At 52.0% G+C, this 19,432-nt stretch overlaps 1 protein-coding gene and 1 long non-coding RNA gene across 5 annotated transcripts in view; one reads left to right on the top strand and one right to left on the bottom strand.

Moving 5' to 3' along the window:
- FGF13 (fibroblast growth factor 13) overlaps positions 1-12,284 on the bottom strand; it is a 187,940-nt gene extending 175,656 nt beyond the window's left edge. Inside the window, exon 1 of one of the 4 annotated variants that reach the window (XM_086850078.1) lies at positions 11,914-12,284. In XM_086850078.1, the coding sequence (XP_086706204.1) occupies positions 11,914-11,962 (49 nt within the window). In that variant the 5' untranslated portion in view covers positions 11,963-12,284. Of the gene's footprint in view, positions 1-2,977; positions 3,001-3,109; positions 3,167-11,913 lie in introns of those variants that run through there. The other 3 variants (XM_086850081.1, XM_086850080.1, XM_023925895.2) reach the window with 3 other exon arrangements.
- Positions 12,285-13,023: 739 nt separating this feature from the next.
- Positions 13,024-16,739, top strand: LOC111928536 (uncharacterized). Its single transcript, XR_002864164.2, has 2 exons — positions 13,024-13,666; positions 13,916-16,739. It is a non-coding gene; the product is annotated as an uncharacterized LOC111928536 (long non-coding RNA).
- Positions 16,740-19,432: the final 2,693 nt, after the last annotated feature.

Raw genomic sequence — 19,432 nt, 5'->3', positions numbered from 1 at the left:
TCTCTCTGCACAGTGAAACACTGAGACACCACACAGCAACTGCAGAGCTGGCTACTGAACAGAAAATGCACATAAAACCAACATTTCCATGCTTGGTGCTGGTGTTTTGACTGGGTCAAAAATTGATGCCACCACCTTTTAAAGACTCTTCATTCACACCACACTTACCATGGTGTTAAACATCATTCAACACCTTTGAGTCAGTAATCCCCATGCTTGTCAATAAAGGTAAAACATAAATAAGAAACAGATGAAGATAATGCAAGAGACTGAATTATACAGCATAATTCCCAAAGCCAAATTCTGAAGCACAACCAAGCAAAATACAGCAGAACTGGAGAGGCAGCAGCTGCCTTCAAGGACACCCAGCACAGGACAGGGTAAAACTTGAGGGAACTCTTTCAGTTCACAGCATCTTCCAGGCAATCTTTGGGGATGCAAACTAAACACAGGATTCTGCTCCCTTTTATTCATGGCTTTGTGCTGCTGTGAGATCAGATTTCAGGAACCAAATCTGTTTCTCTTATGTGCTTCAGTCTCTATTAAACTTGCTGGAACTATCGTGGCAATTTCTTGTGCACACACAAATCCCATACTGCAGAATCAAGCCTCAAAATTACAGTTCATTCTAGCAATCTTCAGGGTTATCTTAAAACAGAACATTAACTTGACACAACCCCCGCCACACACACTTTTTATAAAGAAAAAAAACTGAGGGGAAAAAAAAAAAGAGAGCAATTATTTAAAATATTCATGACAACAGCGGCCAGCAGTATGAAATGCAGACACACCACACTTCCACTGAGGATTTAACTCAGCAGGGCTGATCCTGAGCAGCACAAACGATGTCTCAGTCAAACCTGACAGGACAGTCCTGCTTTAGGAGGTGCCACAAATGAACACGGATGGGCCACCAAAGGCTCTCAGAAGTTATTCAAACCCATCCCAGGCACAGGGACAGTTTCAACACTCAAAGCAGCAATAAAAACCAGAGATGGGACTGAGGAGGCAGAAGCACTTCAAGGAAAGGCACAGAAAGGAACAGGGTTCCACACTGAGTGACCTGCCCAGATCGGTGACACAGGAGTGACACACAGCACAGGGACACAGGAGTGTCACACAGCTCAGGGACACACAGCTCAGGGACACAGGAGTGTCACACAGCACAGGGACACAGGAGTGTCACCTGCTCAGGGACACACAGCTCAGGGACACAGGAGTGTCACCTGCTCAGGGACACACAGCACAGGGACACAGGAGTGTCACCTGCTCAGGGACACAGGAGTGTCACACAGCACAGGGACACAGGAGTGTCACCTGCTCAGGGACACAGGAGTGTCACACAGCACAGGGACACAGGAGTGTCACCTGCTCAGGGACACAGGAGTGTCACACAGCACAGGGACACAGGAGTGTCACCTGCTCAGGGACACAGGAGTGTCACCTGCTCAGGGACACAGGAGTGTCACACAGCACAGGGACACAGGAGTGTCACACAGCACAGGGACACACAGCTCAGGGACACAGGAGTGTCACCTGCTCAGGGACACACAGCTCAGGGACCCAGCACAGCCTGCCAGGCTTTCTCCATCTCTTTCCCAGGCCTGCTGTCACTCAGATTCCTCATGCACACTCAGTGGCTCCTTCTGAAATACATTTAATGAGAATTGTGATAGTGGCAATGTGGCATGACAAGAATATCCAGCCTTCACTGATAGGGGCCCAAACCAGAGCACCAACAGGTCTGGGGTAAATGGAAAGTGGAGATGTTTGGCACCTTGCAGAACAGATTGTCAAGTCTTTTCTGCACCATTTCAGGCTGTCAAACCTGTGTGCTTTCAGTGCAGTCTGGTATTGCTACGAGTTATGCCCACAATATCTCCTCTCCCATTACATTCTTCAGCTCCCTTGTGCTCTCCAGAGACTTTTCAGAGCTGATTTCCCATTGTTCAAAGTCTGACAGAATTTGCTTTCTCCTGCCACGGCACCACACTTTGTCCCCATTGCACTCTCAGCCTGGCACCTCTTACTCACTCCACAAAGCAACTGAAAGATCATCCCTCATGATCAAACACGGAGTGAAATAAAAGCCAGACACTTCCAGACCGAAAGGCACAGCCTCACCACCTTGCTGAGCTTCCTGCCACCCTCCACACCACTGACTCAAACCCTGCTGCATTCCAGCTCTTAGGTATTCCTGAATCTCTTCCTAACATTGTTCAGAAGTGCCTAACTAATTTTTCTGATCATACTCAAAAGTCTTGCGAAAACATCTCAGTTTTGACGGGAGGCCTTTTCAGACCAAGGGTGGAACGAGGACAGGGATGGAAAACCTGACAGGTCTTTTTCCTTAAAATAGCTCCAGTGTGGCTGTTTTCCCCAAGTAACCTCAAAGAAGTTTTGCTTATGTCCCAGTGGGGGAACAAATTCAAATTTTTAAATCCTGAAAGTTGCCATGAAAAGAACTGACAACTTCCACAGCTCTGCATAATCCTTTTCTCCTCAACACTCATTAATTGCTGCCACTTAAATCAAGCATCCCTAAACAAGAGCATCTACTGCTCTTAAATGAACTACTAGGGAGAAGTACAAGTTTATCTTTGTCCTGTTCCCTCCTTGCACAGGAGCTGCTGGATCACCCCTACAAAGCTTGCACTCCTCTCCATCACCCACTAACAGGATACCTGTTCAAAGCCTGTTATTTACAGTAATTCCCAACATCCCAGAAATCCCTCCCAAAGACACAATTATACAAACAGAACTTGAAAACTGGGGTTTGCATGGGTAATCTGAAAAGAAAAAAAAACCCAGAAACAAACAACATGAAACCCAACCCCAAAACAAACACCCCAGGCTCTCTCCCAGCCAAAGCAGCCAAATGTGCTGCTCTCAGTGGCCAAGGAGCACAGCTCAGTGTGGCCAAGAGCCAGGCACAGCTCCAGCCCCAGAGCAGACACTCCTTCAGCAGTGTCCTGACCTTGCAGTGGATCTGAAACAGGTCACACTTCACCCCAGAAATCCTCTTCCAGCTGGAGCCAGATCCCTGACTTGCTGCAGTGCCCATCAGGTGCTCAGGGAGAACCTTGCCATTTGATCCCTGCTGACTTACTTCACTTTTACCACCTTTGATTGAGTTCCGCCAAAACAAATGAAAAGCCAATATCCTTTCCTGGGAAAGCAAACACGGGGCAGAGCGGAGAAGGGAAGAGCAGCAGATGAAAGTCACTCCAGCTCTCCTTGCCCAATCACTTGAAAGCAGGCAGCTATTTTTGGCAGTCTCTGAACGTTCAGTCACCGCTCTGCAAGACGAGAAGCGAACGTAGAGCAGAGCACATGACAGAGCTGCCCGAGCGTACGCCAGCGTGGCTGCAGGAGAACAACTGCCATGGAGAACTGCTCCTGGAGAACAACTGCCATGGAGAACAACTGCCATGGAGAACAACTGCCCTGGAGAACACTGCTCCTGGAGAACAACTGCCATGGAGAACTGCTGCTCCTGGAGAACACTGCTCCTGGAGAACAACTGCTCCTGGAGAACTGCTGCTCCTGGAGAACTGCTGCTCCTGGAGAACACTGCTCCTGGAGAACAACTGCCATGGAGAACTGCTGCTCCTGGAGAACAACTGCCCTGGAGAACTGCTGCTCCTGGAGAACTGCTGCTCCTGGAGAACTGCTGCTCCTGGAGAACAACTGCCCTGGAGAACAACTGCCCTGGAGAACAACTGCCCTGGAGAACTGCTCCTGGAGAACAACTGCCATGGAGAACAACTGCCATGGAGAACAACTGCCATGGAGAACAACTGCTCCTGGAGAACTGCTGCTCCTGGAGAACAACTGCCCTGGAGAACAACTGCCCTGGAGAACTGCTGCTCCTGGAGAACTGCTGCTCCTGGAGAACTGCTGCTCCTGGAGAACTGCTGCTCCTGGAGAACGCTGCTCCTGGAGAACTGCTGCTCCTGGAGAACTGCTGCTCCTGGAGAACTGCTGCTCCTGGAGAACGCTGCTCCTGGAGAACTGCTGCTCCTGGAGAACTGCTGCTCCTGGAGAACAACTGCCCTGGAGAACAACTGCCCTGGAGAACAGCTGCTCCTGGAGAACAGCTGCTCCTGGAGAACAACTGTGTCTGGAGAACAACTGCCATGGAGAACAACACCTGAGCACACCTGCCCTGCCTGATGGCCTCCAGCAGCCACCAACAGCGTTCCCTCAGGAAATGCACACACCTGAACCTCCCACCAGTGCTGCAGCTCCCCAGAATGCTCCACATCTGTGTTTCAACAGGGAACACTTGCAGGGCCAGGCATTCCAGCTCTGCACCCCACAAGAAGTGACAGTGGCTTGCAGGGACAACTGGCTCCATCCCAGTCTCTTATTCTCCTGCAGCACTCGGAGGAACAACGTGTGACAGCAGTGGGGAGCACTGTGTACAATAACAATTAAAACATTTATCGTTTTCCAGGCAGCTCTGGAAAGTTGTAGCACAACTTGGGCAAATTGAGATGTAAGAGCAATGTAAGGATTTCACGTGTGAGCTGCACATGAAAGACAGCTGCACAGAACTCCACAGCACACGGAAAATCCAAAAATGTTTCTGTCTGAGCAATTTGACAGCACACTGCCCACAGTGCTCCCTTCCAGTGAGGACCATCCTGTGATTCCGTACACAAAATGAACAGAAAAATAAAGTAATTAGATGAGTGCTAATTACTGCTGGATTTGAATAAAAAAAAGGCAATGGGGGTAGGGGAAAGTGGCTCAGAACTCCTAAACTTCCACCATTAAAGGCAGCAGCTAAGCCTAAATTTCATCCTAAATTGGGTGGTAACTAAAAGCACATGTATCAAAGGTATCAAGCACTGGTTAAACAATTTATTGTTAAAGCAACCTAGAGAGCCTTTTATCAATTATGTCAAGCCCCAGGTTTTGAAGAGCATCTAGAGATTCCTTGGGCCACAGAGCAGAGGGATCTCTATAAATACACCTTCATTTCAGCTCCAGGCACAAGCAGTGTCACAGGAAACCAAGCACCACTAGCTCAGATTCAGTCAATCTTGAACTGTGTACGTGTAATGCAGCCCAGATCAATGGCAATTCGATTGCTGTTTCAGGAATATCTCTTCTCCACACTTCATGTCTGTCCCCTGCTCCCTCCCACCTCCCAGTGCTGCTCTAATTATTCAAACAACGTAAGCAGTGTTCAATCCATGCCAGCCCTTTCTTCCTTTAGCACTGACCTTGCCTTACACATCACTCTCACAAAACTAATTAAGTGGAGAACAGTCCCACTTTACACTCTCTTCATGAAAAGAACTGAATTGTTACCTGCCTGAGGGTGCAATTTAAATTATTTTTGCCTTCATCTCACTCAGCAACACAATACAAATATTGAGCAAGAAACCAGAGCAGGCAATTCAAGGAAACCCTTCACCCAAGATACAGCACACAGAAATTGTAAATAACATTTATATCATAAGCTGTCTCATTTTGGTTTTCATCATGCATTTTCACGTATGATTGACCAAGCCGTACTTTGGGAAAAACATGGAATTTTGTTAAATTTATTAATTGGTCAAATGGCGTAGCTGAGGAAAGAAAAAACAGTTTGGGCTACATGAGCCCTAGAGCCAGGCTCAGCTGAGAGGGACAGGAGTGACAAAGGAACCTTCAGTCCCACAGAGGAGATGTGAGAGCACCAACAGGGCTCTTCCTCTCCAGTGCACATCACCACAAAAACCCTGCTCTGAAAATGCTCAGCTATAGGTTGTCCAGGGCGTGAAGCTTGTCCTCTTGGAGTTACAGATGTTTTGTTTGTACACAGGACACCCCAGATTTACAGAGGATTTTATAAAAGCATGGATTCACAAGTGTGGAGCCACATCTTCAACACGCCACAGCACTGCCACACACGGAGGAGCAGAAGCAGAAAGTGAACATTCATTGCCCCAAGGCTACCCTGGCACACTCAATTCCCACAGCTATGGGGTAAGAGCAGTGCCTTGCAGCAATGCCAGGAAATGGCACAAATCCAGCCAGTGACAAGCCCCAGAGCAGAGATGCCAGAAACCCAAACCTTGCAAATTCTTCTGCATGGCTGGGGCTGCTGCTGCTCCCTTTGCAGCCCCCTGCAACGCTCTGTGGGGACACTTGTCCTCCAGCCTTCACCTGCCTGGGACTCTTGCCTTTGAAGATGAGATCTGTCAAGAAGCAGCCATTATTAAGTTTTCCTCTAGAAGCAAAAAAAAAAAAAGATGACTTTTACTGCCTTCTGTACGAGTTCTTGCCATGGACAGCAGCTACACAAGAACCAACTCTGCAAGAAACCCCAGAGTGTGGAGCACGTCCCTGAAAATGCTGCCTTGCTGTGGATTTCCTCTGAAAATCATTCAAGAGCAATGTGCTGGCATTTGGATCTCAAGGCTGCTTCCACTTTTTAGTTGCTGACGTTTTCTCAACATATGTGAGGGGCCACTGTCTTGGGATTGAGAGGGAAGGATGTTTCTTTCATAAAGAGTTACTGTCGTTTGTGGTACCAAAGGCAGTCCCAAATAATGAGTCATAACAGGAGGTAGTTACTGTAAATATTCCAAGCATGGGCACATTAACAACCACCCACTAATCAGAGGCAGAGCCACAGGCAGACACAGAGAACTCCCACTGGTGCCACTGGGAGTTGTGAATGGATCAGGACCTCAGCCAAGCAGGGAGTGTCGATTGTGACCTGCAGCATTAATATCCAGCATGCCATGGGTCATGGCCCAGAGTTTGGCTCTTGCTTTCCCAGGCTGATTTCAAAGTGAAATCTGGAATCTCAGACAGGAGGCCCAGAGATTTCTAGTGTGAAGTGAACAAAACAAACCCATTGTGTTTAACCCTCACTCTTTGGTGTCATTAAATGTTTAAAATACAACCACAAGTTCTGATGTGTAAGTCAATAGCACCAATTGACCACAACACGACCCAATCTGCTGCTGGCAAACATCTGCCTGACCAGATCCTCGAGTTCACACCCTGAACTGCAGCTGAAGCTTGGGGGGCTTTTGGTGTGGAATGGGGAAGAAGTGGCACCCCAGTTTCTGACAAGAAGACAAAGAAGTGTCCTGCCTTGAGCTGAGCTGGCCCAGCAGCACTCGAGGCACTCAGCACCGAGCTCCCTTCCCCCTTCTCACCCAGGGCTGCACTTGCTGCTAATTTTGATTCCGTGCACTCAGACCAAGACGTGGTCAGCTTACATGCTGCTCCTCTCCAGTCCCTGAAGTAAGTTACTTTCTCATGATTCAGTACTATAGAAATATAACTGTTGAGATCAGCTGCTTTATTTTCGTCAGCTTTTCTCCAGACCTTTCAATCAGAGGCTGCATTATACTATATTCCCATAAAGCCAGGAAAAGCAGTAATAGATACCTCAAAATTCTGACTTCTATTTTTCCTGCCAAGTGATTTCTCTAAGTGCTTTGTTTTCTGCTGTCACTGAATTAGAATAGTACCTGTACTCCGAAGTCTTCACTGTTCCTGTCACTATTTCAATACACTCTTCTCAGATTAGAAGCTTTCAGCCTCAAAAATGCTCCTATTTTGCTGTCTGCAGAAGAAAATACACCCAGCATTTTCTCACTACTTATGGCTGAGGTTATCAGACTTTTGGACAAAAGCTATCCGAGTTCCTTGTGGTGACAGGAAAAGATCCCCCTGCATCTGCTTTGATGGGGAAGCCAACAGTACATAATCCCCTTAGTAAAAAGAAAAACAAATGCAGATGAATCATTCCTCAGATTTAGTTGGAGACTCTCTGCTCCAGCTCTTGACTTTGCTCAGAGGAGCCACACAAATTGCACAGCAGCCTCTGGAAGGAGCCTGGCTGTGACACCAGACAGCACGAGCTCTCCCAGGCCCAGGTCCAAGGCACATCTCAGCTCCCTCCCAGTGCCCAGGGCTCTCCTCCTGCCCCACAGGTCTCCCCCAAATAAAAGATAAAAAATATTTAATTCAAAGCAGGTTACGTTGTACAGCCCCAAGGACACTCGATGTACCGTGCCCAGAGTGCAAGGCAAAAACTTCTGGGGAAGGTTCCCTGCTCTGGCACACCTGAGGCTCTGTCACAGCAGCTGCATGGCAGGACAAGAACCTGCCTGGGGGGACCTGCTCTGCTGTGCTGGGAGTGCAGGAGAGCTGCTCCAAACCCAAACCCAAACCATCAGTGTTAGACCAGAGCTGTGCTGGGAGTGCAGGAGAGCTGCTCCAAACCCAAACCCAAACCTAAACCATCAGTGTTAGACCAGAGCTGTGCTGGGAGTGCAGGAGAGCTGCTCCAAACCCAAACCCAAACCATCAGTGTTTGACCAGAGCTGTGCTGGGAGTGCAGGAGAGCTGCTCCAAACCCAAACCTAAACCATCAGTGTTAGACCAGAGCTGTGCTGGGAGTGCAGGAGAGCTGCTCCAAACCCAAACCCAAACCCAAACCCAAACCATCAGTGTTAGACCAGAGCTGTGCTGGGAGTGCAGGAGAGATGCTCCAAACCCAAACCCAAACCACCAGTGTTAGACCAGAGCTGTGCTGGGAGCGCAGGAGAGCTGCTCCAAACCCAAACCATCAGGACCAGAGCTGTGCTGGGAGCGCAGGAGAGCTGCTCCAAACCCAAACCATCAGGACCAGAGCTGTGCTGGGAACACACCCAGGACACCTCCTGAGCTCAGAGCTGCTCCCAGCCATCAGAGATGGCCATGGGATGCTGAGCTGCTCCTCTCCAGTCCTCACATTCCTGCCCAGCCTGTGGGGAAGCACCTGTGAGGATACCTGGGCACCCTGCACCTGCCCAACTCCCACACAGCCTGAGAAGAACAGGGGGGAAGGGAAATCAATGCCATTATCTGCCATTATCTTACAGGTACATCCTCACAATTAATGCAGCACCTTGCAGAAAGTGAAGGAGCACATCCCTGACTTCATTCTGTTCATCCATGAGCTTTATTTAAGATCAGAGCAGATAATTCTCAAGTGTCCACAGCCTCTTTTAGAAGCAACCAGATATTGAGCAAAACAGTCATCACTGGGTTTTCTAGGCAGGACTTACAAGTGGGACCCACACACTCTAAAGCAAGCAGTTACTTTCCTCTTTGGCTTCAGGAAAGAAGTTAAAACCCCCTCAAAAGCTTTTAATTAAAAATAGACTTTGATATTTCTGTAACACCTGCAGAACTCCACTGACACCAGCACAGACTTTACACAAGGGTAATTTAACTGCAAACAGCCATTGCAAGGCAGTTAAGTATTTGCTCTGGATTGTGCTTATTCCCACCAAAACCCAGGGCCTTTCAAGGCTCTGTATAAATCAGTTTTTTCTAAAAAGACCCACCCCAAAATCCGATTGAAGAAAGTGTCTTTCAACAGCTCCCAGAGCCCAGCTCCGCCAGTTGTGCTGTGAAATTCTGTAGAGCTGCAGCAAAGCCCAGCTCCTGCATGGCCCTGCCATGCCCCAGAAAGCTCCAGGAGTAAGAAAAGCTGCCAGGGCTCTCAGTGAGGAGCATTCCACATTTATCAGGCAAACATAACCTGCATTTCCAGCAGGTGCTCAAACTGCACCGTGTGACCCTGCAGAATGGGGGTACAGGAACAATAAGCTACTGCTACATAAACCATGATTATACTGTTCTGTGAAAGAGGGGTTAACTAACCCAAAACCACAGAGCTCTCTCTCAGGACTCCAGTGCCACAGAACACCTGCAGAAAAACGCAGGAAATGGTATCCCATCCTTTTCAGGCAAATTTCTGTTTTATTGTATTAAAAAGACCCAAAAAAACAGCAACAGCCAAACCAAAAAAATCTCACGAAAATCCCACCCATCACTGCCTGGGTTTACTAAGGCTAGAGCCAAATTAAACATTCCCATTCAAGAGTATTAACACTTGCAATCACCAGAAGAGAATCCAGGTGGTTCAGTGGAAAAACCATTTCCTATTTTTGTCCACAACTGAAGAGGCTGAAGAGGAGCAGGCAGCCTGCACATGAAGGAGTGAACATTAACTCCTCCCCAGCATCCCGGAGCCTTTTTAAAGCTGTTTCACAGGTGCTGTGAGTCACAGAGCACCTCACACATGGACCTGCTGCTGGAGCTGGAGCTGCCTCTTCCCTTGGTGCTGGCAGAGAAAGTTTTGATGGGAGCTCAGGGAGCGCAGCAGCATCTCCTGGAGCGGAGTGTCAGCACTGCCTTTCCTGGGAGCCTCAGAATATTCACCTTCTGTGTCAGCACTGACATCACAGCCTGCACGTCCCGGCAGCACCACTGACTCACTAACACACACAAATGCCTCTGTCCCGCTGGTCTCCAATGTGCCACAGCCTCTACACTGGCAATTTCAGACATCATCTTTGCCATTAAAACCTGGAATCCTAGCACAGAATGCAATGTGTAAGCTTGATTTTAAAAATAAGCTTTCAGGCAAGCACAGTACAAGTACGGCAGTTTCTTTTTGCTTATCATTATAACACAGTTCTAAATCACACAAAATAATTCCTCAGAAAGGTGGGAATCTTTTGTTCTGCTCTGCTTAATAAATTATTTAAAGCGCAATATAGTGAACAAAGCCACCATAAAAAAAAATCAAAACCGACTCAACTTCAAAGAACATAATGCAAAGGCAAACCATATTTATCTAGGAAAAAAGGGAGGTTTTGCAATGCATCCGAGTAGTGAAGTTGATTGTGTTGCTAAGAACAAACGTGATGCAGGTTTTGGACGTAAGACAGAACATAGTAGGAACGGGAAAAACAGCTGGGGAAAAACTCACATTTAAAAAAAAAGAAAAAAAAAGAAAGTTCCCCGAAGTGTTTAACATCAACTTTCAAAATCATGAAACAAAAAAAACTTTTTATCAAGAATAGAAAGGTTGGATTGCTTTGATTCGGCCTCTCAGGCCGCTGAAAGTGAACGCCAGTGTCCCACTCGCTCTGCCAGGATCAGTGAATAAAGGTGGCTTTTGGTCCTCCGGGGAGGCCGGGCCCCAGCGGGCACACACCGAGTGCGGGGGACCCCGGGGGACCCCGAGGGACCCCGAGCCCCCCGGGATGGGCAGGGGGACATCGCCACCTGCGCGACCCCGGGGAGACCCCGGCAGGGACCCCACATCCACCAGGGACCCCACATCCACCTGGGACCCCACATCCACCAGGGACCCCACATCCACCTGGGACCCCACTGTACCCCAGCAGAGACCCCGGCACGGACCCCACTGTACCCCGGCAGGGACCCCCACATCCCCAGCCATGCCCCCCGCGCCGCGGGGCCCGGGGCGAAGCGGGGTGGGGAAGCCCCCGTGGCCAGGAAGCCCCCATGGCCAGGAAGCCCCCATGGCCAGGAAGCCCCCATGGCCGGGAAGCCCCCATGGCCAGGAAGCCCCCCCATGGCCGGGAAGCCCCCGTGGCCGGGAAGCCCCCGTGGCCGGGAAGCCCCCGTGGCCAGGAAGCCCCCGTGGCCGGGAAGCCCCCGTGGCCAGCCCCGGTGCCCCGTGTCTCCATGGCGATGCCCCCGGAGCCGGGGCCGCCGCAGCACCGAGCACCCCCGGCCCCGGCCGGGAGCCGCCCCCTCCCCCGGGGAACGGGGGGGCCCCGACCCGGCCGTGCCGCATTGAGCGGCCCCCGCAGCCGCGCCGGCCCCCGGGCACCGCGGGCACCGCCGGCCCCAGCGCCGGCTCCCCGGGCACCGCGGGCACCGCGGGCTCCAGCGCCGGCCCCCGGGCACCGCGGGCACCGCCGGCCCCAGCGCCGGCCCCCGGGCACCGCGGGCACCGCCGGCCCCCGGGCACCGCGGGCACCGCGGGCTCCAGCGCCGGCCCCCGGGCTGTTCCCCCCTCCCGGCCCGCTGAGGTCGGGCTGTCCGCGGGGAACGAGCCGCGTATCGGGGCGGCTGCGCCTGCCTTACCCTTGGAAGCATCTTTCTCTTCTTTGGGCTTGATCACCTTCCCGCTCATAGACCCCAGCTTGGGTGGGAAAATCCCCGGGAGCGTCGCGAATTCCGGCCGGACCCAAAGAAACCCCGGGCGGGGGGCGGCGTGCGAGCGGGTGGGGGATCCTCCACGCCGAGAAGGCAGGAATAAGAGCGAGAGAAGGGGAGCGGGGGGGCAATGAGGAGCCGGCGAGCTGCCCGCTCCCCGGCGCGGAGCCTCGGAGCCTGCGGGAGCCCAGCGGGGAGCGGGGGGCTCCGGCAGCCGCAGCACCGAGCCCCTGCGCCGCTCGCCGTGCCGGAGACAAAAGCGATCTTCCCTGTGCCTGCCTGGCCCCGGCCCCCTCCTTCCCCCGCCTCCCCGGCTCTGCCTCCCCTCCCCAGGGCCAGGGAAGCGCAGCTGGTCCTGCAAGTGCCAGCGACCGGGGGAGGGGGGCACCGTCACTCGGGGGGGGGCGTTTGCTTGGGTGTGTTGGCTTCGGGTTTTTCTCTTTTCGCATCCTCCCCTAATAATAATGGGATGGAGCAGCAGAGCTGCAGCCGCGGATAGGAGGAGGAGGAGGAGGACGCGAGTCCCCGTCACTGCAGAACAGGCGGCAGGTTTACACTGGCGGCAGCGAGGAGGGCTGGAGGGGGCAGCTCCAGCCCCCCCGGCTCCCCGCATCCCCCTCCCCACAGCGGGGCTCCGCTGCCCCCCGGTGCTCCCCTGCCCCCCGGTGCTCCCCTGCCCCCCGGTGCTCCCCTGCCCCTCGGCCGGCGGGGAGCGGCTCCCGCAGGGCGGCTCCGGGCTCGGTCCCGGCCGTGCCCGCTGCCCTGCCCGCAGCCTGTTGCTGCCGGGGCCCGGGGGGCACGGAGCGTTCCCGTTACCGGGGGGCACGGGGCGGGTTCCCGTTACCGGGGGCACGGAGCGTTCCCGTTACCGGGGGGCACGGGGCGGGTTCCCGTTACCGGGGGCACGGAGCGTTCCCGTTACCGGGGGGCACGGGGCGGGTTCCCGTTACCGGGGGGCACGGAGCGTTCCCGTTACCGGGGGGCACGGAGCGTTCCCGTTACCGGGGGGCACGGAGCGTTCCCGTTACCGGGGGGCACGGGGCGTTCCCGTTACCGGGGGGCACGGAGCGGGTTCTGTGGGCAGGGACACCCCGAGCCCGGCCGTGCCGCTGTGCCCCGCCGCTCACCCCCTCCATCCCCCTCGGGGAGCAGGACGGGACCTGAGCCCCTCAGCCGTGCCACAGAGCGGCGTGTCCTGACCCCGTCCTCCTCGGGGGGCGAAACTCCCTGGGCCGGGGGAGGACGAGCCCAGGCAGCCCCGGGCCCGCTCCGCAGAGCCCGGAACCAGTCGGGCTGATGAGGGCGAGGGGCTTTGTCCCGGCGCGGGGACAGCGAGGCACGGCTGGGGCTGAGCCCTGCCCCGGGGTCCCCGGCACGGCAGCAGCCCCGGCACCGCTATTTTTAGTGGGGCCGAATTCCTGCCCGGCACCATCCCTGCTGCAGGGACAGCTGGGGACAGCTCGGCTTTCCCCCCCTGCCCTGCCCTGGCCGGAGTAAGCGGGTGATGAAACACGGCGGGGATGGTCTCACTGCCCCGGCACACCGGGATCCAGCGCGGTTGGGAATGTCAGGGCTGATTAAGCTGAGAATCGGGAGCTGTGAGCCCGATCTCCAGTCACTTGGTGAGGTCAGCTGTGACATGCAGAGAGCATCGCTGGGGAGCTGCTGGAGGGCACTGGAGGTATTTAAAACCACAGAGATGTGGCACTTGGGGACGTGGTTAACAGTTAGATCTGATCCTCTCAGAGGCCTTTCCCAATCAGAATGATTCTGGGATTCGGTAAGCCCTCTGATGATACTGGAGTTGGAGTGCTCTCCATGTAAAGTCTATTTCACAGGAGCCTCTTCAGCTGTTTGTTTTTTTAACACTTCAGAGACTCTCCGGGGGTTAAAAGCCGGGTCTTTCCCTTGTCTCTTTCTCTCCAAACAGGGCCCGCTGAATCCAGAGAGCTGGAGGTGGAAAGGGCCAGGAGAGATTCTCTGCTCAGCTGAGCCAGCACTCTCAGAAGCAGCTGATGAACCCCAGCAAGGAGATTTCAGCTCTCCGATACAACTCAGACCCGAGTGCCAAAGGCTCTTGCAGTGTCTTTGCTGAGAGTCAGTGACAATTCACACTTCTGGTGTGAGAAATTTCCAGCACCGAATGTCACTGATGAACGCTGTGTTGGTGCTGGCAGTGAAGCTGCCTTACCTGAGCCATTCTCATCTTTGCCAGGAGAGCTGTGCAGTTCTGCACCAGGAGTTATTCCATTGACCAAATACAATCAAACTCGCTGCACTGGAGGCAGCAGCAGCTCAGCAGGCTGTGAAAGAACTGTACCAACTGGTGGGCAAAGGAAGCTTACCCTGCTCTTTTAAAATGAGCTGGTTTTTCCCTTTACTGGTTTCCAGGGCTTAGAAGTGTCAGTTAAAACAGTGCTAGCATATCATGTCGTGCATGTAAAATATAGGGGATTTGCATGAAGGTTTATTGCAATCCAGGTACAGTTTGCACTGCCTTTAATTTGAAATCTGCCTTGGTGGCTGGAGTGTCCTGGTGGAGATGGCTCCGTGCTCGGGATGCTGACTTGTGTCTTCAGATTGCCTCCTCAGTTCCTCACTTTGCAGTGAGCAGCTCTCTGTTTTAAGGGAATCACTTCAGGTCTGGGCTTGCAACACAATTTCTTTAACTAACTCAAATATTGAGACACGAATCTGAGCCTCAGTGTCTTGGTGCATCACTTGCCAGCTGCAGCAGGGTGATTGTCCCCTCACTGCTCCCAGCTCCAGCCCTGGAAGCCGAGAAGCCCCCGGATGCTGTGGTGGCAGGAATGATGCACAGGCATCACAGCAGAGCCAGGCTCAGGCAGAAACTCACCTGTGCATGGCCCTGACATGGATCCTGTCCCTCTCACTGACAGCATTCCCTGACTTCCTGAATCCACAGCCATTCCTGCACCTCCAGATAAATCAGGAACCCAGAGGAAGAAGATTTAGTGCAGAGAAATCTTTAGATGAGAAGAATTTTAGAAGCAGGAGTTCAGCACATTGAAATCTGTCCATGTGAGTGCTGTTCAGGTGCTCTGTCTGCCTTGGGAGGGTGTAAATCCAAGGCAGTCTTTGTTGGGGGGAGCACGATTTAACGACAAATATCAGTAAATTGTTCTAATTCCGCACCTTTTGTGTGCCTCTGAGGATTGCGATGGAGTCATTTAAAGCTCGTGGCACCAAGCCCGGCAGCACAGACGCCTGGAGCATCCCGTGTGTGGTTCCTGAGCTCTCCAAACGCACCTGGCCGCGCACAGCCAGCGCTCCCCAGCTCCGGCTGAGCAGGGAAACGCGAGGCTGCTGTGACAGCAGAGACACAGCAGGGCATGGCTGGGCTCCCCAATACTGCCAGCTCGGGCTGCCCGTCCGGGAGCAGGCACAGCAGAGCCTGACACCCAGCTGTGCCTCTGCTGAGGGTATTTCTGCCCCACAAACATCTCCCAGAAGTTCTGACTTGGCACCGGCTTGGCTCAGTCGAGTATCACTGCACAACCTGAAACTGTAAACTCTAAGTGCTTTTATACAGCAAAGCTCTCGCTGCTCAATGTGCAGTGGCTGAACGGTGTGTCCATAAAACACACACTCAAGTCATGAACGTGCTTTTCCTGCCCTCATAAAACATCTACAGAGACTTACATCCCCCGAGGAATTTTGGAACTCACACAGATACAGTAGTGACATTACTCCTCAGTGTACATTTTCCTTGGTTCTTTGGCTGATTCTCAAGTTGAAGTTTTTTTTTTTTCCTGTAGGCAGGGGTTTGTAAAAGGTCCAGATTCTACTCTTTTATATAGCAGGAATCTTACATTGTGCCTTTAAAGCTTTGTCATGATGGCTCCTGGTATGTTCCCAGTTAAATCTGCAGTAAAACTCTCCCTACATTCAGGCAGAGCAGGATTAGGCCTTACATTTAAGATTCCAGACATGATAGAGTCTCACTAATACAAGTACTTAATCCTCATTTCAATTTATATTTCAATATTCATACTGGCATCTAGAGGTATCTATTCAATGTTGATAAAATAAGTAAGGCGTGTGTCTGGTTCCATTGCCACTGTTTTGCAGTGGTGCCTATAAAATCAGCCCAGAGAAATCCACATCTCCTTCTTTCCTGGCCTACCACTGCTCCTACTGGAATTGGCCAATTTCTGTACTGCCAGTCGTGTGTTACAATAAAAGGCACGAGGATTTACAGGAGAGATAAATACTAAACACAGGGCCAAAGCACAGCCTGTCCTCCAGCAGGCACATCCCTGTGCTGATGGATGTTTCATTTGGCCCCCACATTATTTTTACCTTTCCTATTCCTACGCAGCCTTAGGCACTACACGGATCTTTTTTGAGCAGACAGCTTGCTGTGCACAATCCTCCTCCTTCTGATTGCCAAAACCCAACTGCTACACGCAAATAGAGTTCCAGCTAATGGATGGTACGGAGATTGCAGTTTAATTTCTCTAAGTAATTCAGTCTGATCAACAGAGATGCCCTTAGAAGATCCAAGTGAGAATGGATAAAGATCGTACATCCCGAGGAGTGCCAGGTCCTGCTGCTCCATCACTGCCCTCCTCAGCAGGGCAGGGCACAGAAAATGGAACAAAACTCTCCTGGGTTGGGATAAAGACAGGGGGATATCACTCACCAATTACTGCCACAGGCAAAGCTATTAATTAAATGTCTTACAAATCAAATGAGAAGTAAAAACTAAATCTTGAAAACCTACAAAAAAAGCTTCCTGTCTTAAAATCCTATCCAGATTACCACTAACAGATGAGTGCTTGCCAGCTCTCCTCTGAGGTTACCCCTCTCCTCAAGTTTGACGTTTAAGAATTGTCCTTCACACCAGCAGCATCACCCTGACTCCAGTGATGTGCAGTGACCATTTACAGCACTCACAGAGGTTCCACAGGGCTGTGCTGCAATGGGACAGGGCAATAGAGGAGCACCTTTCCCTTTCCCTTTCCTTTTCCCTTTTCCTTTTCCCTTTCCCTTTAGCTTTCCTTTTCCCTTCCCCTCTCCCTTTCCCTTTCCTTTTCACCTTCCCCTCTCCCTTTCCCTTTCCTTTCCCCTTTCCCTCTCCCTTCCCCTCTCCCTCTCCCCTCGCCCACCCAGCCCTGCCCGTGTTTGCAGGAATTGCACCCAGAGCAGAGGGGCTGTGTCCTTGCAGAGGTGACAGGCGGTGTGTGTCCCCTCCAGGGACACACTGGGAACCATGACCAACCAAAACAAATCCTTAACTTGGTAGCTCTTGTTAGACACCTGCAGAAAGAACTTTAGCAGCTGGAGGGAAAGAAAATGAAGGAAGAACTTCGAAGTGTTCTAAACTGAATCCAGGTGCCTTGATGTAAAAACAGATTTTTGCCCAGGGCTCCTTCTCCAAGGCGGGTAAAAGGTTTGTGACAGGGTAAAGATGAAAGGCCTGGGAGTGGTTCTTGTGCTGTCCAGAGGCTCAGGTGAAGGCTGTCCCACACCCCTCATGAACACAAGAAGCACAAATCACAGTCACTCGCTGCTCTTCGCTGTGTAAAGCAAGAGCAAAGTGCCCTCCCTCACACAGCCCTTCATTCCCTGCCACAGCCTTCCCCTCACAACTCCTCCTTCTGCTTCCTCAAGTCCTAAAACTTAAAGGGTTTTGAAGTGGAGCTGGAGCTTTGATGTTTGACTGCACTGAGCTGCAGAGTGGCAGTGGCAGCTGGTCTGCTCCAGCCCCAGTGCAGCTGAGAGAAAGCTGGGGAGGCAGGATGTGCATCACCCCAAAGCTGAGCCCCAGGGCAGGATGTGCATCACCCCAAAGCTGAACCCCAGGGCAGGATGTGCATCACCCCAAAGCTGAACCCCAGAACTGGGATGTGCATCACCCCAAAGCTGAACCCCAGGGCAGGATGTGCATCACCCCAAAGGTGAGCTGAGCCCCACAAATGGGATGTGCATCACCCCAAAGCTGAACCCCAGAATTGAGATGTGCATCACCCCAAAGCTGAGCCCCACAAATGGGATGTGCATCACCCCAAAGCTGAGCCCCAGGGCAGGATGTGCATCACCCCAAAGCTGAGCCCCACAAATGGGATGTGCATCACCCCTAAGCTGAGCCCCAGGGCAGGATGTGCATCACCCCAAAGCTGAGCCCCAGAACTGGGATGTGCATCACCCCAAAGCTGAGCCCCAGGGCAGGATGTGCATCACCCCAAAGCTGAACCCCAGGGCAGGATGTGCATCACCCCAAAGCTGAACCCCAGAACTGGGATGTGCATCACCCCAAAGCTGAGCCCCAGAATTGAGATGTGCATCACCCCAAAGCTGAGCCCCAGGGCAGGATGTGCATCACCCCTAAGCTGAGCCCCAGGGCAGGATGTGCATCACCCCAAAGCTGAACCCCAGAAATGGGATGTGCATCACCCCAAAGGTGAGCAGAGCTCCAGAAGCACCCTCAGACCATCCTGAAGCCCCAGGGCAAAGGGAGGCCTGGCACAGAACCCTGTGGCCTCGTCAGTGAAGGGCAGGGAAAGGACTGCAAGGAGCATTTCAGGAGTGAGCCTTCCCTGCAGTCACAGCTGAATTTAAGGAAGGTGATAGAACAGCAGCAGGAAAAAGCACCCACAGCAGCAGTGGAAAGGAAGCTTGCCCAGCAGAACTCTAACATTGCTGGAGGCTTGCATATACAATGGTGCCATAAGATAACATTTTCATGTCTGACATTTTCCTTGAGTGTTGTAAAAATTAATCAGGGTTTGATTTCTATGAGCCTGAGAGACAGAGAGGGGAATGTGAAAGTTAGCTTTTCAGGCTATTTCTGGACTCAAAGTTATCTAAAAAAAAACAGTTATGCTTGAAGTTCAGAGTTTCCTTAAAGGAAAAACAAAGACATTTGTTTAGTTCAAGGAACTCACCTTAAAAGAAAGTTCTACGTGTTGCAAGAAGCTTACAGTGTGTAAGACAAGATATATTCTGGTAATTTGAGCATGCTCTTTCACACCAAGCAGCACTAGAATTGTGCAGCCACACAATAAGTTGCTTCCTCTGACATGAGCCTATTACCTCTACTGCTTTTGTTCTTCTCCTCCACAGAACTGCCTTCTTTAAAGCTCTGTGCAGTTCATCCCATTGCCAGGTTCTTTTTAACTTGCAGCAATTTTAAGCAGCACCTGATGGAATTTTTTCCATCATTTTCTTCACTCAGACATGCCTTAGCTTCAGCCCTGGCTGGGGATCAGAAGATGAAGCTCAGCTCTGTTCCACTGAGCCCTTCTGCACCTTTCTCCTGCCTCCTCAGGTCATGGCTCTGCTCGTTCCAGGTGTCCCCAGGCTTCCCACTCATTCCAGCTGAGCTGAACTCGCAGCTACCCCATAAAAACTCCACATTTCAATCAGATGGCAGCTGGTATTTCTTATGTGTCAACCAAGTTTTGACCTCGATGACATGCAC

This window comes from Cyanistes caeruleus, chromosome 14 (assembly GCF_971803275.1).
Source record: "Cyanistes caeruleus chromosome 14, bCyaCae1.hap1.1, whole genome shotgun sequence".
In the NCBI taxonomy this organism is placed as follows: domain Eukaryota; kingdom Metazoa; phylum Chordata; class Aves; order Passeriformes; family Paridae; genus Cyanistes; species Cyanistes caeruleus.
The sequence above is the reverse complement of the archived record's forward strand: the minus strand, read 5'-3'. Positions and strand labels throughout refer to the sequence as shown.